The following is a 24,878-nucleotide window of genomic DNA, read 5'->3' on the forward strand; positions in this document are numbered from 1 at the left end:
CTCGCCCATTGCCCTGAGCCTGAGCCTCAGTCCTGAGATCTAATGAGATTTGATTACACGATCGACGGAGCGCACAGCCACCGGCATTGTTTGAACAATACAAATATTTCAATAAACAAAGGGGTGCCGCAGCATTTGGTACCTTTTGCCGACGGATCGGTTGCTATGGCAGCAATCACAGCTAAATATTCATCACATTTTTGGGCCATGTGGAAGCACACGTTGCAGCAGCTTATTTCGTTCGGTTGGGCTTTAAAGGGTAGCTTTTTTTCCTTACTGATTTATCGTTCCTCTGGCAGCACAGCTTATTTCGTGCAGTGGGAATACAATTTTTCCGGCAATCGCCAAAATTTTCCTGACGACATACAAATAATGGAAATATGGCTGTGGTTTTTTCATATGTTTTTAAAGTGTGCCAATATAAGTGTCCCAATATCAGGTTCTACAGTTTTGGTTCACAATACTTTTGGGGAAATAATAAATACTAAATTCTATAAGCTTGAAAATCGTTTAGTTTTTGTTCTTCTTTATTTTAAAATTAGCAGTTTTATGTTTCTAAATTTATTTTTTTCAAAGTCCAAACTACAACGAAACATCTGCCTGATGAAATCGCAAGTAAATTGAATATATTTCATATGCATAAATGTATGTATGTATGTCAATATATGCTAAATGTACCATATTCGTATATAAAAAAAAGTCATATAACAATTAAAGTATTTTATTGACGGCTTAAATCTGTCAAATGTTAAAGAGTTAAATGTGCAGCAGGCAGACGGCAGACACATAAATGACTCATCAACTGGGGACTGTATTTCACATATAGATACATATTGTATATCGTGTATAAGGAAATATATTTTTTCTAGAAAAAAAAACCAAAAAAAAAGGATGGAAGCATTTTAAATACAATATTCTTGTTGCATTCATTAATAATAATATATATATTTCCAAATGATAAATTAACGCATAATAGGCAAATCCTCGCAGCAGCATTTTCTAAGTCAAACGCGGAGGAGCCTCGCCTCGGTCTTATATTCGAAACGCATTCACACACACAGCACTCTATTGCACACACAAACGTACTATATATCTAGTGATCCTTCCGGGGGGTTGGGGTCTTCTCCTAGCACTCCTCCACATAAGTGGCAGGGAAGATGCCAATGTGATTCCGCAGGGCCCCCAGCCACCAGCCGTCATCCTGCTTGGCATGAACTTCGATGATGTCGCCGGGACTCAGTTCCAGTTCATCGTAAAGCTTTGGTGTGTAGCTGTAGAGCGCCTTGCATCGTCCAAGCACTTGGCCCTGACCCTGACCATGGCCATGACCGCCGCCCTTCTGCAAATCCTGCGCATTCTGGTAGAAATGCTGCGTCGGCATCTGGTTTTGCGACTGCAACTGGCTTTGTGGTACCTGCTGCCCCTTGACGGGGCCCGTGTCCTCCTCATCCTCGTCTTGTGAACTGAATTCATCAAAGTCCGAATCCTGCTGATTGGAGCCGCCGTCTGCTTGGCCGCGATCACTGCCCTGGTGATGGTTGTGATGATGGCTGTGCTGATGGTTCGCTGGTATGGTCTTGCATTTGACAGACGCCGCCGCCAGTGCCACAGCGGCCAGCGAGGCGTTCGTCGTGGAGATTATCTTTGGTTGGCTGGTGGTGAAGGTCTCAATGTTGCTCTTGCTCCGATTGAAGTGCTTCAGCGCTGGCCCCGTCGTCGTCACACTGATGTCCGCACAGGAGCTGTTGCTGAGCGCATTGCCCATCATTTGGGAGCAGGCATCCTCCTCCTCCGGTTCATCCTCCTGGTGGCCTCCACTCACATCCAGTCCTGTGGACTGCTGCGTCTTGTCTTTGTTCTTCAGCCAATTGGGGACCTTGAGAATGCTCTGCTGGAGGCCAGTGCGATCCCGCGTGATCTATGGGGCGGCATAATATAAAAACTCGAATCATTTTCGACATTCAGAAAAGAGAATAGAGCTATTTTTGTATGCTTAATTATCTATTATGATTGCAATTTAAGAAATTAAGTGGTTACATAGTTTTGTTTCTGCATTTTACATAATTATGAGGATTAATTATAGTTCAGAAAGGATACACCAGAAATATCTATACAGATGATGGAAGTATACAGAGCATATACATAGATTTATGGCGCGCTTTAACAACCTTTAAATAAGAGGAATATCGACTCGTTCATTTCAACACATATTTTGATTTAAATTCCTTCGGGAATAATACGCCGGACAGTAGTCATTTTGAATAGGTGTTTAGAACCTCTGAGAAATTGTGCCATTTCGATTGCTTACATAGTTTTCTTTGTTAAATCTAACTTTAAATTGGTTTATATCATATCGGAAAACTACATTTCAAATGTCTTCAAGATTAAGATCTTAATTTGTGAAGAAAAATTCGTTTAGATTTGGGATCTTCATATTTAAATACAGATTTCGTGGCTTGAAGCTTCAGATCTTAAGTTTTGCATACAGCTTCGTGTTGGAATAGTACAAAAATGTATTATTTACTATAAATTTAACATCCAATATGGATTTAAAGGAAAGAGGAGACAATGCTCTGCTTAAAAATACAATTTGGTTTCAACCTTACTTAGATTCTGATAATTTTTAATTTAGTTTTTTGTTTCAAAAGAAGAGACACGCCTTAACCGGAAGAACTATCGGAGGACTGCCTAACCTGAATGTGCTGTGCCAGGGGATGTGTGGTGCGGGGCTTGTGGTCCAGCTCCAGGAGGGCCGACTGCAGTTTGATGCGTGATCCCTCCAGATACGTGAGCATGGATCGAATCTGCAAGAGAGAGAGAGAGGAGCAAATTAGACATCAATAAGGGAACAAGGCCACTCTCTATCACTCACGTGATACAACTTGTCGGTGATGTTTTGGTTCTCCTGGTTGTTTAACGACTGGGAGAGGCCACGGAGGCCGTCGCGTGACTTTCGTTCGCGTTCCAGATCGGTTTTCACCAGCTGTAGGAGTTTGATGAGCGCATGCTTTCGCCGTTCTCGATTCATGGCCAGTGTGGTGTGTTCGCAGTAAAAGTCGGGCAGTAGCTGCTCGCTGGGGCCCTCTGAATGGTGGCGGATGTTGCTTACCACCAGCATATCCTTGTCGACATTGCACGCATCCAGCTGCGGTTGCAGGCGGCAGGTGAGGCCACCGAGAATCGGATTTATATCGGAGATGAGGCGCCCGTATTGCTGGGCAAAGTTGTGCATATTCGCGAGACGCTGCTGCTCGTTGGTCTGCAGCTGGGAGCTGCCCCGGAGCACGGCCATCTCCCAGTCGACGCGTGCCCGTTCGGCACGCACACACATCGTGTAGTACTCGACATCGGCTCGCTTGACAGCCTCCTCTGCCTTCTTGCGCTTGTTGTCCAGCTTTACGCAGTCCTTCTCAGCGTTCTTTAGCTCCTTTTCGGCCGAGATCTTGTTGGGGCCCTGGTGGAGCATGGCAATGGATGGCGACTTCTGGATACGCACATCCAGCATGGCGTCCTGCAGCTTCTCGTTCTCACGCGCCGCTGTATGCGAAGCCTTCTTGGCCTTGGCCTCCGTTATGCGCCATTCGCTGAGTACCCGGGCGGCCTTATCCACAGTACTTTCGACCTGGTCGACAGACGAAAGGATTACACAACATTTAAAAGAGGATTGAAGCTCCTACTTACCGCTTTGCGCGCCTTGTGGTGACTCTCGACGACCACCTTGAGCGGCTTGACCAGCTCATCGGTGAGGGAGGCCGCCAGCTGGCGGTGGATATCGCTGCGGCTCTCCATTTCGGTGGCCACGCCGCGCCAGGCATCCGCCACACTCCCAGGTATCTCTCGGCCAGCCTTGTTCAGCTTATTGGCCAGCTTCGAGAGCGATTTGGAGTAAATCAATTCGGAATCGGCACTGGAACCAGCCGGAGATATAGAAGTGGATAAGTACTCTCTAGCTATAGGGACTTACCGCTCCTGCAGGACGAATATGAGCTCCTTGCTGAAATCTCCGCCCTGCTTGATGTAGCGACGCAGTTCCTCGAATCCATTCTGGCCCTGTTTGGAGTATAAAGAATTGGAACCAGTTAGCAACGAGATGAAACTCCAGTTTGAACGGTGGCCACGACCACGCCCGCGACTACGACCACGACCAGCCCTCGACGAACAACGACTCCTTTGGTATACCTCATCCTTGAAGCGTTTGGCATTTGGTGACAAATCCTCATCGCTGAGTGCCCTCTGGGACATGGAGGAGTCCAGTTCCGTGCGATTGGTGATATCCTCACAGCTCTCGGTGGTGTCGCGCGTATTGCGTTCCGGCGATATGGACAGACGACTCGCGTCCGTGGTCGATTGATTCAGATTACTGCGCGAGCGGGCCAGACGCTTGAGGGGCGTCTGCTGGCGAACGGCCTCCTTGAGGCGAGTGCCCTCCTCCCCGAGCCAGTGCTTCATGCCGTGCCAGCCCTTGCGCAGCTTCTCCTTCTGCTGGTTGAAGTGAATGAGCGTCTGGTTCTTGTTCTTCAGCAGCGTGATGCGACGCTCGCTGGGACGCAGCTGATCCCGGTGCTCGCAGTACTCCAGATCCACCTCCTTGGTGAAGTCCTCCGTCTCGTTGATCTGGCGCGTGATTTCCTGCAGCTCGTCAATGGACACCATCAGGTTCTGGGCATTCAGGCTCTGATAGCTGACCGACTTGAAGTCGAAGTCGAAACTGTGCACGGAGCAGTCGAGGCTCATCTTGGAGCTCTGCTTGGAGCTCGGTTGAGAGGAGCTGCGCTTCGAGCGGCTGTGCAGCTGGAACGATTCGATGCTCTTGAAGCGCGACTGCTGCGACAGGAATCCTCCTCCTCCATTGGCGATGGGCATACCATCCACTGGTGTATTCTCCTTGTTGTTGTCCCTGTCGCTGGCCGCCAGGCTCAGCTTGCTGTCGCCATACAGCTCCGGCAGCTCTGGCATGTTGAGGCCTGGGCCCAGATGCCCCGGAGCCGTCACGTTCATGTCGAGCGTCATCGAGGGCGATTTGTGCAGGTAGACTTTCAGTTCGGTTCTGTGCAGATTCTGCACGGACATGGCCTGCTGCTGGCGAGCGATGTTGGCCCGTCGCATCGGTGGCATCACCATCTTCTCTTCCTCCTCCTCAAGTAGATCTTCTTGCAAATCCTCCTGTGAGTGTCGCTGTGGCTGTGACTCTACTTCCTTTTGTGGCGCTGGCTCTTCCTTCTGTGGCTGTGGCTCCTCGTGTTCTTCTTCCTGTGGCTGATGAATGGGCGTCTGAAACTCCTCCGCCTCATCCCGCTCATCTCGATCCAGCTGAGTGCAGCGGGCATCCAAAAACTCCTCCTCGTCGGAGCTGCGCGGCGTCAGGGTGCGCACTATGGTGGAGGTCTGGGCAATGCCGCCGCCGATCTGCTTGAGTCGGGCCTCAGTCACATCAAAGCGGTCCGTATCCAATGTGGTGGTCGATATCAGCACCGGGGCACCGATCTCCAGGCGATGGTCCTCCGAGTGGCTGCCGGTCATGTTGTAGCTGCCGGATATAGTCTTGCCGGGCGACTGCCCAGAGCCAAGCCGCTCTCCATCGGCGCCCCTCTCCGCTCCGGCCGCAGACGACTGTAGGTTGAGGCTCCCCAGGTGGCGGCGACTTAGTTTGTTGCCAAGCACCGAGTACCGTTTGATGCGCGTGAGGAATCCTTTGGCACCGCCGCCACCGTTTCCATTCTGGTTGTTGTTGTTGTTCGTGTGATTGCCGTTATTGTTGTCCGAGGGATCGGCAGCAACCGCAACCGCTGCAGAAACGGCGCTGCTGTCCTTGCCGCCGATCTTGAATTTGTGCACCCGTAGGTGGTTCATCACGGATTTCTGTGTAAAGAGTCGCAAAATTAGTTTCGGTAACTGCTCGAACTCTATCCCGATCCTCTGCACATGACGTGTGTGAGTGCGTGCACGCCTGTAAACGTGCGCATGCATATGTCTGCGGCGGCCCGAATTATTGCCTCTGCTCATCCTCTGCATCCGTCGACGCCAACGCCGCAGCGGACGTCGCAGAAAACCAAAGACGCAATAGAATAGAGCGGCCAAGAGAACAAAACCGAAACCGAACGGAATCGACACCGTCGTCGTCTTCGGCTGGTGTTCGTGCTCGCCAAGAGTTTGCATCTCGTTGTTTTGTTCGTTCGTTTAATGTGCAGCATTCGACTTTTGAATACCGTGTGATTATGTCAGGTGTGTGATTGTTACACTCAAAATTTTCAAAACATTGTCTGCTTAGACGAATAATTTGTATGAAAACCCAAACACAAAAGTGTTGTTTGTGTACGATGGTGTATACATACATAAGTACGTAACATTCCATGTATTCCCTTGTAACTGATACCCTTCATACCCTAGGCGAAAAAGCATAGACAGGCGACGCTTGGAAAAAAACCCTCTGGTCACCTATTTAAAAACGCAGTAACATAAACACACACACACACGCACACAAGACGCTGCTGCCAGAAGGAGTTACAGAAAGAGAGAGGGAGAGAATCAGGTGCAATAGGAGAGGGGATAAGACCCCGGTCATGCTCTTTCACACAATGTGTCTCATTGTTGTAACCCTTGCCCTGCCCTAACTCTGACTCCCTGTCGAAGTCGTCATCCCCCTATTTGCTCCAGTTTCGATCCAGGTAGAGATTACAAAACGGCATTCGGCCTGTGTATTGAAGCGAAGCAAAGTCGGGTGGAGACAGAGGAAGACCAAAGAAAACGAAGAAGGCAAAGGCAAGACAGAAGCAACAAGGAAATCTAAATCGAGTAGTAGCCGAGGACTGATACCCTTGCAGATAATTTTTTCCTATGTCATTTATATATGTATGTACATATGTATGTATATATATAATAGAAATCAAAATGGAATATTATTTGTTAGAGGTGCATATACTAATATAAAACTTCGTTGATGGATGTTTGCTTGAATAATCTTTTATAAAAGATCAAAGGCCGAACAGTGTTGCAAACATCTACTTTAAGTCACATGATCCGTTCTGCTAGGGTATAAAAATCACTGCGTTGGCCACCGGCTAAAAAATAAAATGCCGCCTGTGGCGCCCTCATCGACAGCGACGTCAGCGTCAGCGTCGGCGTCGTCGTCTGTTTGTCTCGGTTTCTGTTTTGTGTCTTGCGGTGCCTGTAGGCATGCAAGTGTGTTTTGGTGCATTTTGTTTGCTGCCCGGGCAGCGTCTTGCGTTTGTGCTTGTGTTACACATATGCTGGCTGTCTGCATGTGACGGCGGCAGAGGCGTCGGATGATCATTACTCTGCCGGCGGCTCTGTTTTTATTTCTTTTTCATTTCTTTGGCTTTTCTTTCCATCGCTGCCTCGGACGTCATTCCGTGTGGGTAATTATATAAATCATTTATTTATGAACTATTTACTTTTGAGTTAACAGAGATAATTGTTATACTAGAGCAGTGTCCCACACTCTCCCTCCTGTCCCTCTCTGAGTGTAGAATAACATTGCCTTCGTGTACCTCTGGCTTTGACACGCCCTCCCCCTGTTGCTGAAATTTGCTGTTGGTTAACGGCCTAGGGGGCGCAGGGGGTAGGGAGCTCATTAAGCTTCTGTTGTCGCTATAACTGTGCATTGTGATGTAACCTGGCTTCGTGCCGGTCTCTTACTTACCCCCCCCCCCCCCCCCCCCCCCCCCCCCCAATCATATATGGTGGGGGGAAGGGCTTTGTTACAGTTTCCTCAATTCTAATGGCCGACGTGCGAAACCGTAAAAAGTAAAACAATTTAATTACATTTTTGCACTTTTTGTTGTTGCTGCTGCCCGCGCTAATAGCATTTGCATTGAAGAAGACGAAGACGAAGAAGAAAAAAGCTTAGAGAAGAGAGAGAAAAGCGAAATATGCTGCTTCGGGAGTCGTGGCTTTGTATGCCCTTTCAGACCAATTATTTCAATGATCATACGATTTATATCAAGTTACGCACACAAGATATCAGCCATTAGATATATTTCTTCACCTAATGAAATATCTGTTGGAAATTGAGATAACAGAAACAGTGTTTCCTTAGTGTTCGCAAAAATCAGAGTACTTTCAGTGCAAGGGTATAAGAAGCACACAAGAGTGAGAAAGGTAATAGAAGTAAACAAGCAGCAACTGCATTGCCGGTGGGGTGGGGGGTGGTAGCGGAAGCGAGCTGGGGTTAATCATTCTGTCTGCGATATGTCACGTTTCTCTAATGGAGTGAAGCGAAGTGGAGTGCGCTGAAAGACGAAGTGAAGGAGTGTGCGACAAGTGAAGAGACAATTCAAGTAATGAGCGGGCTAAGCCGAACGAAAGCCTCACAAGAGAGAGAGGGAAAACTTCAGTTGCGGCTAATTGCAAATGTAAGCAGTGGATGAAGCTGGGGAAGCAGTTCCTCACAGCAGGTGAAGCAGTGCAATGAAGAGAGTTATGCTGTAGGAGGAAGAGGAGGGGTAACCACCAGCCCCACCCCGAGAAAGGGGAAGAACCTGCAATTATCCAACCATCTTTGGCTGCTTGCTCCATCGGATCCAAAAGTCAAATAACATAAATTATTGCCAGACGGACAGAAAAATCATATAAAAACCAAAGGAGGCGCAGCAGAAGCATTGGACGCTGCCCGTGGGCTCGCTCGTGTTCTAAAAATAGAGCTGCCAACTCGCGCGCAATTGCAGCCATTGCACCGCCGACAATTGCCATCTCCAACTCCGTCCTTATGGCAATTTATGATTAATAAAAAGAATTAATCGCGAAAAAGGGTTCTCAGGCAGGAGTTGGAGGAGAGCCAAGGTCGCAAAGCAATTACCGTCAAGGTCTTAATGGATGATTAAATTTCGATCAGATGTCCTGTCCCCCGCTAACAATATACCAATTTTTCCATTTTCTCTTTCGAAAAGCACTTTATATATTGAAACTTCGACACAACTCCACCAAAAGATAATTGTTTTTCAACTGATTGGAAATCTGTTAGAGCTTCAGTTCTTATAGGAAACGTACGGGAAATTGAAAACCCCGTTTCGAACACCTCAGGGACACTGGGTACAACATCTGTAAACCCATGCATTTATTGTTAAAGTAATGGATATGCCGAAATGTACATATGTGTCTGGCGCTTAGTGCCTTAGGATAAACTGGAAAACAGCTGCCTGAAACAGCACCCAGTGCCACTCTTCAACTGGTATATCTTTTGGAAGATATTATGCGACTATTTACTCAACACTAATCCCCACCCCATTACCATTCCTCTCTGGACGACTCTGGGCAGTGGTTTATGATGCGCATTTATCTCATTAAATGTCTAAAATAATAAACAAAATGTGCGGTGATTCTATTTTGTTGCCAAAACCAAAAAATCCATCACTATGGAAGATTGCCCTCTACCCCCCCCTTCACTCTGCTATGCTGGCCAAAAATATAGAGCATAGAGAGTAGAGAGAACCGAGAGTAAAACCTTATAGACAATGTCTGTATGCGTCGACGCTTTCTGTTTCACTAAAGCAAATATTTTCACAACTTATCGCAAGATGTTGCGCCAAATGTGCGGCAAGGTCTGAGACCTGAAAAAATGCAAAAATTATACTCGCTAATGAGCGGGGAGTGGGCTTGGTATTTAATTGTGAGTAACACTGTCTTGTTTTCCTTTGGAAAACATTCATTCCCTGAATACCACTCAAATGGTTCGCCCTCTTTTGATCTCTCTATCGTCTCTGACTCTCTCGTAGGTCACGTTCGAGAGATTGAATGAATGCGAAACGCGATGCAAAGATACAGCCTGCCAGATAAGTGTCTGTATCCGTGCGCTACAAATAGATAAACAGATAAACACCGCAACACCACCAGCAGAACGCGCGATAAGAGGTCGGCCCATTATCTCCATTTGAATGAACAGAAAAGAAACTCTCATGTGAATCTAGAGGGAAGGAAAGGCATCGGCATCACATGCCTAGAGAAATGTATCTTCTGGAATCTCTAGAGGCTGCCTCTCTCAACAACTATGCTTCTTTTTCCGAGTGCAGTGACAGGTTCATGTGGGCGGTGACCATTTAACACAATTAACCCGTTTTGGGGTCTTCGACTCGATCAATTTGTAGGAGTCATTGACATATGGGACGGACGGCCAACAACAGCCCTGCAACAACAGCAGCAGGCAATGCCACAACACGACAGCTACAACCTTTCGGAGTATTTTCATTAGGGTATTATGCCAGAAAAATAAAAATTTAAATTAAAGCTTGCACATGTGTGTGCCTCGACGAAAACGTTGAGATTGATTTAAGAGCGATAACAGTCGAAAGAAAAAGATGAAGCCCTATTCGTAAGAAGTATTATTCCTGGAAACTAATGATATTACATTATTCTATTGAAAATTTCATTGTTGTGCTTCGAAAAAAAACGTTTGGAATTGTATCTTCTTGTATATTCCTTACTAGAATTGGATAATTTGTGGGTATTCTATGATTATATTGATCTTCAAACCAGAATGGAATATTGTTTTGAATAAATATTCATCGATAATTGGTTGTGTACCACCCCTGGGGCTTCTTTTGTTTTGCTTCTACGCTGAAATCGAATGCCGTTAGGCAAAGTGTGACATCGCTCCGGCACTTCCATCTCTTTGTCTCTCCACCTGTCTAGTTCTTTGGCTCTCTAGCTCCTCCACTTTTGTCTCTCCATCTCTGCATCTTTGACGGTGTGTCAATCTTGTTAGAAATGCGTTTGTTCTTTTGAAAAAGGGCAAGACTGCATTTATTTTTATCGACATTCGGTCATTTTGGGCTTATGCTTTGTCTCTTGGCCACTGCCTGTGTCTATGCCTCTGCCACTGCCACTGCCTGTTGGAATGTGGCACACACGCACAAATACACACACACAGAGGGAAGTTGTGTATCTGTGTGCCTAATTAAGTATAGAATGAATGGTTCTTGGGGCAGAAGACCTCTGTAACGGTATCGAGCGAGCCTCATTCGATTGAGTTCTGGACGACCCCCCCAAACAATTGCGGATGGGCTATAAATATTTATGCTAATCTCTAAAGAAAAGACCAGACCATCATCCGATGTAAAGATCACATAATACAATATATATCTATAAATACATACGTATACCATATCTTTATCTATAGATGCGTGTCGTGTTGGGATTTTATTTTTTTATTGTGTTTCTATTTAAGAAACGTAAAAATAATTGGCACATTTTCAAGTTGCTGAGATTTTTTCGGGTTTGGAGAATCGTTGCATCGTCTGCCAAAAGAAAAATCCGTTCTGTATCTGTCAGATGCGTTTACCCTCCCCCCCTTCCCCCTGTCCCACTTGTCACACCACAAACTTGAGCTCATTTCGGAGAGAAGACTGCATCAAGGTCGAAAATAATAATGCACCATGTATCTTTGAGATAAGATCCTGTAATGCTTCTATCTTTGTTATTTCTCTGTTCTTTTTGATTTGATTTTTTTCTATATAACATGTGGATTGGAAGTCCGTATCCGTATTTTCTATTCTTTCTTTTTCGCTCTCTTCGATCCCCTTTTTAAAGTCACACGAAAACAATTTTCATTCAATTTCGAATGAAATCAATCAAAAAACAAATCCAAACACAAGAAACAAAAAAATTATAATTAATCCAATGCTAATGCATTTTGTTGTTATTTCTTCGCACGTTTCGGGCTAGCACGCACTCACACACACACACACATACACACAGGCATGTACATAGGTTATGCAAACGTACTGGTGTATCAGAGGTATATTGGGTTGACGAGGGGGTGGTATATTTTGTGCTAAAAATTTACCAAAAATAAATATTATTTTAATTATGGGAGCAGATTGCACGACGACATCGACGACGTCGGCAGAGCGACATTTACAGCTACTAATTTTAGAACACACACAGACAAAACGGTCAAAGCGAAGTCGCGCGCGGCAGCAGACTAAATTCGCTGTCGGCCAGAACGAAATGTAGGCATCAGAAGCCGCAGCAGCAGAGCACCCATCGGAGCGCCAAGCAGTGGGCCCCATCAGAGCGACGTCAAGCAGTTCAACACAGAGATTGAGAGAGAGAGAGAGAGAGAGAGCGTAACCGAAAAGAGAATTATATGGGCTGCGCCGACGCAGGAGAGCTATTGCTGCTGATGCTGCGCTGCATCTCTGCACCTGCACCTGCTCTTGTTCTTGTTGTTGTTGTTGTTGGTTCTTCTCGGCTCTCTGCGCGACTGTGGCGGCGGCTGCTCCTGCTGCGCTGTTGCTGGCTGTTGATGCTGCCTGCTGCTGTGGTTGACAACGCGTAGGCCAAATAATTGAATAGAACGGCGCGCCGTCTTACGGTACAGCCGACGCGACGTCATCACCGGCGACGTCGACGACGACGACGTCTGCGCAGCATGCAAAGCGGTACTCGCTGATTGGGCTGCAAATGTACCGTTGCACAGTGGGCCTCGAAAGTGATTAATTAATTAATTGAATAATTATTCAATAGCCAAATTTTCTAAAGAGAAATTTTACGCATTTCATACAAATTTATCTCTGAGTGGGATTTAATATATGTATTTCCATCTGTAGAAATTTCAAAGAAAGTAAGAAATAATTTCGTTTACTGTCATCTAATTGTTTTGTTAAAGTGCGACATATATTGGTTTTCCATTTAACAATTTTTGATATATTTTGAACACATTCTTCTTTCATTGGCCCCTCATTGAATGCAACCTGACCATTCGCACCATTCCTGACCTTGCCCACTGTGCGCCTGCGAGTTCTGCAATAAGTTTAAGCAGCCAAATGCACGTGCTTACTGACTGACTAAGAAAGAAGAGACAGACAGAGAGAGAGAGAGGCTGACTGAGAGTCTGCCGTTGACAAGTACCGGTATTATGGGCATAGCATCGCATCGCATTGCCAGATTCTCCAGGTTCCAGGTTAGGTTGCATAACTGCCTGTAAATTTATGCAGCTCCCCTCGCCCCCCGCGCGCCAATGCCTCATAATCGGAGGAAACCGTTCACACGACACCGTCGCGACCGACGTCACCCGGCTTTGGGTGCACTTGCTGCTTGACCGACATTCGAGCGGTTCTTGCACCAACCACAAAACAATAGATCGAGAAATGTTGTTGTTCGAGCGGGTTTTTTGTTTTAAAATTTTAAATTAACTTTTGAGCAGCGGCTGTTGTGACATTTATGAGATTCCTTTGATGGTTGAAGATCCAGGCTTTAGTTGGGCTTGAAGATCGTGCTGGAAAGGGGCTTTAATTATGCTTGAAGATCGGCCCAAAAGTTACATTGATGTTGCTACCAAAAAGGGGCTTTACTTACATTCCTTAAGTTGTCATTGTTCGTCGTGGGCTGTGAAAAAAGCTTTCCCTTGAGTTAACGGTTTTATTCGAAAGCTTACCTGCAAAAAGGGGGAGGATGGTTTAGTATTGGTAGTGTTTAGAGATATTTGAGATATGACAACATTTAAATGGTAAAACACAACACCAATATGAGTATTCGATTAATGGAAATGCAATAAAATCCAGTACCGCACAGTGGGAGATCCACCTTTTAGTTTTTCCGCGCTAAATTGGCTGAAGTCTCCCACTGTGCACCGTTTTGGAGAAGAGAGAGTTTTGCACCAGGGAATTCCACCACCATAAAAGCTTATTCCGCAAAGCTTTAGCCAAGTTTCGCACCGTACATTTCATGGACGTTCATGTCTACTTCATTCCATTTGTGAGTTTTTATGTGTGTGTGGCCGGGCGTGTACGTGTTAACTGTTATCTAATACGAGGTACTCGTACACCTGCAATTGCTGTTTAGGTTTCAGCTTCTCTTTTGCACTGTGGCGGTGGGCTTTTGTGTGCTTTTAGCCTTTGTTTAGGCATCAACTTGCACTTGCCTGTTAAATGCCGAACAGCAGGGCAGGCGTAAAAACGGGTTTAAAAAACGAAATTAATAGAGTGACAGAGGGAGAGGGGCAATGGGGTGGTGTGGAGTGGGGGTACGGTACAGTGGAGTGAATTGAAGGGCAAGCACATAATAAAACTAATTTCGATTGGGGGTAGACGACGATTTTTTTAAATGGGGTTTAAACGAGCGACGTGGATTAGATTCTCCCTGGATCGATGGATGGTAGGTTGTTGATGGGACGTTGGTTGATGGGTTGTTGGTTGAGGAGCGAACGAACACAGATGTGGGAGCTGGAACCAGAGAGAACTGGTTCTCGCGTGCTTACCTGTGCATTCCCCATTAGAGCATCGTCTGTCGATGATGTCCCAAGGTCAAGTACCACCTCATCGACATTCGCATAGATGGGCTGATCCTCGCACAGACTCTGGCCCCTTCTCTTTTGCTGCTGGTGCTGGTGCTGCGGCTGCTCTTGCTCTTCTCTTTTCTTCCTCTTCTGCTGCTGCTCCTTTTCCTTCTTCTCCTCCTCTTCCTTTTGCTGCTGCTTCTTCAGGTGCGCATTCAGATTTATCGCCGACTTGGACTTGGCTCTCGCATAGCGGGCCGAGCAGCGTAAGCTTTTAAGCACGCCGTAAGAGCGGGCATTTGCAAGCTTTTCTCACACAAACACAGAGAGAGAGAGAGAGAGAGAGAGAGGGAGAGAGACAGTTGAGAGTGTGGGGAAGAGAGTGAAAGTAGAGCGGTAAGGGGTTGATGGGGCAGGTGTGGACGGGGGTTCATTAAATTTACTTAATAAATAATCGTATAATCGTACAAACTAAATAATATCTAAATATGTACAGCGATGGGCAACAGTCCATGGACACGTTCACATTTGCAGTGTGCATTAATGTATGGTTTAGGCTGTGGCAAAGAGTGGGTTGTATGGCTTAGGCTGTGGCAAAGAGTGACGTGTATGGTTTAGGCTGTGGCAAAGACTGGGGTGTATGGTTTAGGCTGTGGCTTACAGAGGAAGTGGGGCTGGGCATTGGTTTTTGGATCTAAGGCCTGTGTCCACTTTCTATTAACTACGTGATGGCATGCCCATAAACGATGATGCGTTGCAATTCCTGAATGAAACTTTGGCTCTGCCAAACTTCCGGCACAGCCATAGACCTGGCCAAAACAACGACAACAGCGACAACGAACTTGGCCAACAACGCACGGCAAACGGCGCACGGCATACGGCATACGGCATACGACACACGGCACAGGTGTGAATAAGCCCCTTCTGGCTGACTGATGATTCAAGTCGTAAGTTAATGCATCGCTAGGGCTATATATAGACACATGACACAAAGTCAATGCCTCCCTCCGGTAGATAAACCCCATTGAACCTTAGTTCCCCACAAAAACACACAAACGAAATAAATGCTATCTGCGGGGGGGCCTTAGATTTATGTACATACTATAGTATATATACTCTAGAGTAGATTTTTTGATCTTTTGCTAGCTTCTAAATGAAACATAAATAAATGCACACCTCAAGACCTGTTTTACGGCCAATTATTCTTATGACACCTAACCGGTTTCAATAAAATCCTATATGAAAGAGATGCTTTGTTTCTCGATCGAATAATGACTAAAATACTCTGTTCCATGTTAATTGATGATTTATTTTCTGGAATTTGAGTCAGAAAGTATTGATTTGTTGAAAAATCGAAGTCAATGTCATATGAAGCGTGAATTACAATGAGAATGCTAATGGATATGATTGAGAAGAGTTACTTCTTTCTAATAACTCATCTCGTAAGAATACCGCTTTCATTTTCATATAACATTCATTAAATTGTGTGCATTTCAATGGAATCATTCAGGAACATTCTATTTTTTCAAACACTTACTGATTCTACAGATTTTACAGTTCTCCTCCAAAGCATCAGTAATGTTAAAGTACCCCCTCTGTGTCTTTCAGTGTATGTGTAGATAATAATTAGTGGCTTTGCCATGTGCAAAAAGTGTTCAATCACACACCGAAAGTCGGACACAAAAAATCACCGACAATTGCCACACACAACTCGTATTGCGAATACGCCCCGTGTACCCCACAGGCGGCACACAAACGAATGTAAAAACATTGTAGATGATTCTCTATGTGGAGCCACGAAGTGGGCCAAGACTCGAAAAAAAAAACACAACTCGATTCTCGATTCAAAGAAAGTTCACATGGCCGCGGAACGGCGGAAAGTGCAGCGTAGAACGGAACGAGTCTAACCAGTCAGAAGTTGTTGCGAGTGTCGGAGTGTCTCGGGGGGGAAACTACAATCAACAGTCTGCCGCAGCAGAAGGCACTCCACTCGGTAGACGATGCAATTAACTAGAGCTCTGCTCTAAAGCAAATATTGGCAGTAGTTTCCCTTCCTAAAAACCTTAGACAAAGCCGATGCGGAACCCACACTCTAAAGAGAGGCATTGATGGACATGCCACAGACACAGGCGGGGGGCTGCCACACGCGTTTCGGGGTAAGCAATTCAGTCGGACTTTGTAGAATCGATGCCCAATAGGCGGCTACTTAACTACTTCCCAGCTCTACTTTGAGGAAAAGATTGCTTATTTCAAAATATATTATCTTTTGGGTGTGCATCTCCCAGATACTTTCTGTTCCTCCAATCAGCCTAAAAGAGACTTTTTTGGGTTTATCTCTAAGTGTTATAGAAGTATCTTCCATCAAAAGTATCTTGCACTGCAAATTGACACGTTCCTCCCGGCTATAATACTGTTCCGATCTGATCCAGACTCTGCGTTTTAGTAGGTTTTACGTGGTTCTACGTACAAAAGACTACATACATAATTTGATAGCTCTGGTTCTTATAGACTCTGAGATCTATTCGTCAAAAAAGACGGATGAACAGACAGACATAGCTGTATCGACTGGGCTATTGATGCTGATCAAGAATGTGTATACTTTATGGGGTCGGAAACGCTTCCTTTTGGGTGTTACACCACTTCGAGGACATGGTATAGCAAGAGAATATGCATGGAAGCGCTCCATTTACCTGTTATAACATTGCATATATCATTTATTTTTTTAGTGAATAAAACGAATGTATTTGGAGTTGTATGTTTCTTTTTTATATGTGAAGAACCCAAATTCCAGAACGCTCTTTTACATATGTTCAAAGAACTGTTCCAGGTCCAAGTCCAAGTCCAAGTACGACAGGGAAGTGGTTGCTCCACAGACGTGTGACACTTGTGTGATGTGTGGCAACAACTGGAATTTGGTGGCGATTACAGGTCCCGAAAATGAGGCCAGAGCCCCAGTTTATAGAACTGGAGCCCCCAGTCTTGGCTGCTGCTGCCACGAAAACCCCTTGAACACCTCTCGTTTGGCTGGAATTTTAAATTAGTTTGGAATCGCCTTTTTGTTACACGCTTCACAGCCCATTCACAATGCCCATCGAATGGATCGGGAAATGCTTCAATGAAAGCCAAAGCCCCATTATCTGAACACATCTGAACAGATCCCCCTGAATGGCACAAGCGCCCACTCGGCTAATGAAATTCCAAGCTATCTGGCAATCGAATTGATTGGGGCGGGGGCATTATCATTATCGCTCCATTATTGTATCATTGTTTCCAGCCACAATCCACAATCTGGTTTCAAGTTCAGCGAACTGTCGTCCGTCAGTGGCACAAGGAGAACGACGATCGCCAATGGCCAATTAAAGCCACCAATTCGATAATAAGCTCTCTGTGTAATTTATTTCAAGATAGAAATTCCTACCGACTTTGGACAAAGGTAACGTACTTCCTTTTTCATGAGAATATTATCCATGAATATGACTCTGCATTGTGACAGGTGTTGAGGTTCATTACACTCGATGCGATGCATCATTCACAAATAAATATACAGAATTTCATTCTATGGCATTTTTATAATACCTAAAAATATCAAGCAGTCGGCAGCCTTCTAGCTGGCATCTACTACCACATTACTGGACCTCTAGTCTACTGCGCAACTATCTCAATAGAACCTCTAAAGGAGATCTTCCGGACCTTCAATCTGCTTGTCGTATGCATTTGATATGTTCATAAGTGGCAGTCCAGAAGACCTCTGGGTTGGAAAATATAATATCGTCATGATTTTGTAGAGCAGATTAATCAGAGGCGTTGCTGCCCCACGGTTTCTTTCTTTCCCTCAAGTGGAGATTCCATTCTGATACAACTCTCTTCAGAATATTACCACCACTCCGTTTAATGCCCTCCCTTAATCGATTCTGTCTGCAATTTCTACAAAAATGATGGTGTTTTTCCCTCAAAAACTCATCCAATCTTCAGACGAATTATGAGCGCTGCAATCTCTGCATTCGCAGTACACCTTTGTAGCGAAGGGCTTTTCCAATTTTGGCCCAGAATTATCGCCTTCTCCTCCATCGACGTGACGATGTAGGTCAGTGTTTCGTTGCCTTAATCCCGAAGGCAGTGACTAATGTTCTCTGGGGGCTCACGCCCTCGAAAAACGATGAGTACCTTGTACTTTCTGCTACTCCGATGACAAATGCGGCGTAGAACGGCGTTTATGTGTAATTTATTTTCAGTAAACATTCTGTGCCGTTCTGTTTGCTTTTTTTCGTGCAAAGTTGTTTATCTATCGCTTTGTCGAACAACAATTAAGAGGCATTCAACACAAAAAGCGAAACGAGAATTCCTCGCTCTCTGAATGCGATGTCTCCGATGGCGATTTCGACGGCGACGGTGATGGCGGTGGCGATGTCTCAATGGTAGCCATTCAATGTGGGTGTTGACTCGCTTGGAGATCTCTCAACGGGGAAAGGTAACGATCGACAGCAACAAAAGCTTGGAAAAACTACTGCCTCCACGGCATGGAAAGCCCTAATACCCTGGCAGCTGATTCATAGCTAGACTTTGTTTGGGACTTATGTATGTATGTACTTTAATCGATTAGATTGTGATTCGTAGTGAATCAATATTTGCATGAAAAGCGAATTTGTGGGGTGTGTGCGATGGATATATTCGATTAAAGATCTTTCTTGTTATTTGAAATTTCTACAAATTTCTTTGAATGTGTCTGTTCGTTTAGGGGATGTCAGTCACACGTGAACTTGGGTTGTACATTGCATTGGAACCATTGGAATGTGTCCTCTCGCTTAGGGGAACTTTGTACGTGTAATCACTGCCATTCACATGTGAACGTAGGACGTGTAACATCCCATTGGAACCACCACTCGTGGAAAATGGTCTCCACTTTGAGTCGTTCCTATCGAATGTGTTCGTTCCCTTAGGGGATCCATGTGTCCATTCGATCAAACCCTTTATCGATCAATTTATCAAGGGTACAACATTTTCAAAAACCCGTAAACTTAACGCATTCATGTGTAGGAGGTGTCGTAGAGTCTTGAAGAGAAAGGGAAAAACTTCATTGAAGTATAGCATGTATTTTTTTTCATGAATACTTTCCACCACAAAAGCGTGGAGAGAAAGGAGAACAGTTCTTCTTTCTCCCACTTATTATTATAGATACAACAAGACATGACAGAGAGAGAGGGCAAGATACACTTGCTTTTGTTTTGGGAGCTTCAACGAGGTCAGACCTAGAGCCAGAGCCAGAGCTAGAGACAGCTCCAGAGTCTGGGCACGTTTTCGTTACCATTTTGCTGGTGTCGTTTGTTGGGTTTTCTTTTGGCCCCTCCGAATCGGACACAGGGTCTGAGGCCTGAAAATCAATTACAGTTAATGCCCCGCGAGAAGAGCTGCTGCTCCGGCGTGCTCTACATATGTATGTAGTATATGCACAAATGTATAGCATGCCAGTACCCGTATGGGCCTGGTCTATAGCCATAGCATTGAACGTGACTTGGCCCGAACAGGCGGCGGCTCTTCAAGGTCAGCACCCAACCTTTTCTTGGCTGTGTGGGGGGGTAGAGGGAGCCGGTGCTGGAGGTGGAGGTGAAGGGGGCTTCAACAGCTTAACAGTTATATGCATTCGTTAACTCAAAAACCAGAAAGAGCAACAAAGTCCAGAGAGAAATATAATTAAAAATAAAAAAGCTTTTTTTCGTGGAGAAGCAAAAAGCAACAAAAAATATAAAAAAAAGATGATTATTTTCAACACAGTTTTTTTCTGTTTTTGTGTTTTTTCCGTGTACTTCGTTTATCGTTCATCATCTCTCTCTCTCTTTCGCTCTCCCTGTCTCTCCACAGAGGGGCTGTGGCCCCGTATTTCTCAATGTTTTTTCTTATTATTAAATCTGTCATATCACCACCAGAAGAGAGGAGCCCACGAAAAAAATAGCAAGTCGGAGTCGGAGTCGCGGGGTAATAGCTAATGCCACAACGATCCATTTTAGCGACTTTCACTGTTTAATTGTCGCAAAATTTCCTTTTTATATTTCGCCAGTAATGAAACAACAACAAGCTGTAGCAGCTAGTTGAGATACATTTGTATCTTTTGCGGTACACAAACATATATTTAATAAAGTACTTGGACATGTGTTCAAGTTACGGATAGATAGACAGCCCCATGTGGCATCTTTGCTTACATAAATAGGGAGCTTAAAAGAGGGAGTTGTCCGACGTACAAATTGTGGATTGAGCATTTGTAGGAAAAGGAAAGTATCTATGGCTCTCTATTATATGCATGATAGGTACTTATGCATATAGATACTTTCCTTTGCATCTAATTTTTGCTCTACAACTGCTATTTTACCTATAATTTGTAATCTATCTATATTTATTCGATCTATCTTTCTATTTGTTGTACAGCTATCCATCTATCTATCTTCCATCATCCATTTATTTATCTGCCTTTCGTCATGTAATGGTATTGCTGTTTCTATCTAAAATCTATCCTTCTATCGTAGGTATCCATTTGTGTCATTCGTAACGATTGTGTCCTATAGGTTATGGAAAATTTGTATATATCGATCTATTTTGGTATCTATCAATATTTTGTTTCATCTAACTATCTTGCATCTATCCTTCAACTATTCATCGTATCTTTCTTTCCTCTCTCTGGTATCTATCCTTCGTCTATCAATCGTATAATGTGTCTACCTATCTTTCATTATTTTTATAGCTTGGGCATTACTTTGGATCCACTATAAGCTTTCATATCGTGAAGTATCTTGCCACTTACATGAATACATATGTATCTTTTGCTCACCTTGAACGTTTCTTATTAACTTATATGTGATTATTGTTGGTTGTGGGGATATCAGAGTTCTATTTATATATTTCTCCACAAGATAACAGGCACTTGAATGTCTTTATCGACAAGGAATTGAGCTGCAACTTGAACACGTTTAAGAGTAGATACAAAAGTATCTATTGCTGCTACTACTACTAACGTACTGCTGCTGCTGGTTGTTGCTTCCATAGATCTTCCGTTTTTAATCCCTTCTGTATGAGGAAATCATCTCAGCATCATATATAGTATTGGGGATAATGTATCTATTGTGTACGTTGTTGGTTGGGCTGTAAATCTAATCATTTTTGGCTCTATTAAATCTGTGATTAGCCCGAGATATTTCCACTGCATAATTCGGTTGAATCCCACGAATCTGCAATTGAAATCTAATCTTGTTTTCTTTTTGGGCGAGACGATGAAAGAAAGGCAGGACGGGCAGGGTTTGTCGAAACAAAGAGAGATGATTACAGCCAGACGGCCAGCAAATTGCATATGATCATGGCCTGGCCTGTCGATGGTTATGGCGATGGCAATGGCGATGGCGATGGCTCCTCTCGTACTTTGTTTTTCCCTGTAGACGAATTCAGTTTTTCCTTCCGCTCGCGCGCTTTTCCATCGAAGCTAATTTGAATTTGTGGCTGGCTTTGCTTCCTCCTCGCTGCCTCTGCCTCCGCCTCTGCCTCTGCCTCTACCTCCGCCTGCTCTTGGCGAAACAAGTCTTTGGGGTAATTAAAAGTTCATTGTCGTCGTCGGAGGCCCCCCGACTCGACTTGTTGTGGAAATCATTTTGCAATGTGTCTGCCCAAAAAAAGAAAGACCAGAAAGAAAGAAGAAACCCGCTCACACATCGACTCTGCCTCTGCGTCTGCAGATACAAAACGTTTTCGGATACACACATTTTCTCACACATTGGGGGGAAAAATTATGACAAAATGTGGCATCAACATCACAGATCACAGATCACAGCCTCCACATCATCGTCATCGTTATCGTCATCGTGGAGTGAAAGTTGCCGCCGCCAATGACCATGGCCAATGCCTTGGCTTGACGACAATTTGTGGCCGTAATTGAACTTGAAGTCGAAGTCCAGGAAGCAGCTGCTGGCTGTGGCTGCTGCACCTGTGGCATCCGTAAAACCCGTCCAAATGCATCCCGAAGATGTGCAGACAATACCCCACCCACCACCAGCCAGTCATCGACGTCACTCTCTGGGAGTCACGATATTTGCGCAACCATCCACCTGGCGCGTTGGAGGAGGGAGTGCCTCCACTGGCAGGGGACTGGAGTGGAGGGGAGTCGAGTGGGAGTCTGGGAGTGTGGGAGTGGAACCTGCGGGGCTTATCGGGGAATGCCAGAGAGTCAGAATTATAATGCGATTACTGATACAGATACAGATACCGATAACGTCGCATTTTATGCAACCATGAACTCGCTCCATGGAAAGAAAGCCATCGACGGACGACCTTGTGTTGGGCCCACCTTTGGGCTACACAAAGAAATGTGCTCCAGATTGCATTCGAGACTTTTTCTGGGCTAAAGAAGGAAAGCGATTTTCTCTTTAGACTCAATTGCATTTTGACAGATCTCTCAAAAGATAGATTGCCTGCCAAAGGGTCCAATAGGTTTCATTTCTGGGTTAATCATAGAGAAAATTTCAAAGAAAACTCCGATACAAGGACAATCTATCCAAAGATATGTAGAATAATACATTGGATAGTGGATAAGACTACTGGAATTCTGTAAAATAGCTCGACTACTCCTGCCTTGAAGAAAATTTAGATTAAGGAAAGTAAAAGGGCTACAGACCTCCAAAGAAGATGTCTTAATTTATATCTTTGAAAATAGTATGTAAGTGGCTCATGAAACATCAGGTCGAAGTTTGCTTCGCCCGAAAATCAAAAGACCTACCGATGGGCGCTCCCGCATGACGCGCATCACGCATAATCGAACCTTCAAAACATTGAAATCCTACTAAATCCCATCTCAGTTAATTTGGGATAAAACTGTGGCTAATGGACTTGCATAATAATTTCGATTCAATTTTAAGCTTAGATTCGGTTGGAGATCAAAAATATTCGCTCAGAGATTCCCGTTTGACCCGCTTGTTGGGCCACAATTTATTTCGTTTTTTTTTCCATTATAATTTTATTCAAAAACTGTTCGACTTTCGACGACACACTCTCGTTAAAAAGCTATAGATTAGCGGCCAGAAATGTGCGATTAAGTTATTCGAATGACCTCGACACCGAAACTCTGCGAAAATACAGTGCTAATTCTTTCTTTCGCTGTTCTAGCATTTACTCTACTGTGAGAAGATAGATTTTCCTTTCGATGAAAGATCGATGGATTGCGATTGCGATTGCGATTGCGATGGCTGTGAAGCTGTGTGAAAAGCGGGTCAATTGGCCAATCGTGAGGTTACCCCACAGGTTAATTAACGATTTGGAGCAATTAAGAGATGCAACAGAGAGGGAAAATGGCGGACTGGGGGACTCGGGGACTGGGTGTGCAAATATCGAAAATTTGAAGCAACATCTACGAGTATCTGCGAGATAGCATCTGGGTTAGTGCGTGCGTTATAGAGAGTGCTGTGCTGTGCTGTGCTGTGCTGTGCTGTAGCTAATGTGCAGTGTGCAATAGTTTGGTTAGTAGTCGGTAATTAGTGGAGGCTCTAGTGGCTTTTCGATCTCTGAACCGATCTCAATCTTCACTCACCCATGAATTATCGCGGAATTGTGACATATTTCGCGTGGAAACGGATACCCCAAACGGCCTCGGGGCCGCGCGGGAATCGAAACAGCAGGAAGGAGGAGGCACAGGACGTGGCACGGATGATGGATAACGATGATTGGTTGATTGGTTGATTGATTGATTCTGATTGATGAGCGGGGGGTGGGAAAATAATAGACATTCACATATAATAAGTATTGTGCATATACTTTTGCTAGGCACTGTCTTTAATTTTTTACTTTCAGTTTTTCGCGTTTCGTTTTTTTTTTTTTTTGGCGAATTTCACAGTCTTTGCTTAATTTATCTAACCAATTTGTTAGCTAAGCTCTGGACCCGCGGCGGACCCTCGATGTATCTCATGGATGTATGAATCTATGCGGCGGCGGGGCCATGCAATGCAGCAAAGCGTAACGCATGGAAATGAGCGCCAAAAGATACTATTTTTTTCAGTTTTGTTTTTTGTTTTTACGGTATGTTTTCTGAGGCGTAACTGCGAGCACAGCACTATTATGTGTATGGATGCCACACTGCGACAACTGTAACAGCAGATGCACAAGCACACAGAGATACAAAGATACAGCAGCCACAAAACAGCCACAAAGATACACGGAGATATAAAGATTCAAAGGGAGGCGGCGGCACTTCTGAGCCCAGTTTTTAATAGTAAATTCATTTACATTTCCCTGTTGCCTGCTTGTTGCCTGTTGCCTGTTTGCTGCAGCTTCAATTGCGACCAAAAACCAAACAAAAAATCGCAAAAAAATTATACATATGTACTGTCGAGGAAAGCCGTGCGCTATTCGCTTTGCCGAACGTTAACACGAACCGAACGCTCTGAGTCTGCGCCGCTTACTGGAAGCGCTCCACCGTTTGACGGCGCTTTCTAAACGACGCTCCAACGTGTGCAATGCCGCTCCAATCTCCTCTCTCTCTCTCTGTCTCTCCGATAGCAGCACAGTGGATCGAGGCAGATATTCAAGCAGCGAAAAGCTTGGGGATAGAAAGAGCTTCTACAGAGTGGCTCCAGGGTTGCTCTGCACGATGGCAGGGCTGTCATTGTCATTTAAAATATTATAA

General features: G+C 44.8%; 2 protein-coding genes across 10 annotated transcripts in view; one reads left to right on the forward strand and one right to left on the reverse strand.

Annotated features, from left to right (window-relative positions):
* Window positions 1–705: 705 nt before the first annotated feature.
* Window positions 706–24,646, reverse strand: LOC108154240 (nostrin). 6 transcript variants are annotated; one of them, XM_033392733.1, is made up of 8 exons: window positions 24,479–24,646; window positions 23,787–23,945; window positions 14,213–14,536; window positions 3,965–4,050; window positions 3,682–3,907; window positions 2,873–3,622; window positions 2,694–2,804; window positions 706–1,918 (listed from the first exon to the last, which is right to left on the reverse strand). In XM_033392733.1, the coding sequence occupies exons 2-8, from the start codon at window positions 23,811–23,813 to the stop codon at window positions 1,127–1,129; spliced, it is 2,316 nt and encodes a 771-aa protein (XP_033248624.1). In that variant the 5' UTR covers window positions 23,814–23,945; window positions 24,479–24,646; the 3' UTR covers window positions 706–1,126. The 6 variants fall into 6 exon arrangements, with proteins under 6 accessions (XP_033248624.1, XP_017139993.1, XP_017140002.1 ...); XM_017284504.2 differs by lacking the exon at window positions 14,213–14,536 and having other exon boundaries at window positions 24,479–24,644; XM_017284513.2 differs by lacking the exon at window positions 23,787–23,945 and having other exon boundaries at window positions 24,479–24,605.
* LOC108154304 overlaps window positions 6,978–24,878 on the forward strand; it is a 66,670-nt gene continuing 48,769 nt past the window's right edge. Inside the window, exon 1 of one of the 4 annotated variants that reach the window (XR_001774949.2) lies at window positions 6,978–7,372. Coding sequence is in view for 1 of the 4 variants with exons in the window: in XM_017284562.2 (XP_017140051.1) it covers window positions 7,284–7,376 (93 nt within the window). In the remaining 3 variants the exon portion in view is untranslated. Of the gene's footprint in view, window positions 7,377–24,878 lie in introns of all 4 variants that reach the window. The other 3 variants (XM_017284562.2, XM_017284570.2, XR_001774948.2) reach the window with 3 other exon arrangements.

Source organism: Drosophila miranda, chromosome XL (assembly GCF_003369915.1).
Source record: "Drosophila miranda strain MSH22 chromosome XL, D.miranda_PacBio2.1, whole genome shotgun sequence".
NCBI lineage: Eukaryota > Metazoa > Arthropoda > Insecta > Diptera > Drosophilidae > Drosophila > Drosophila miranda.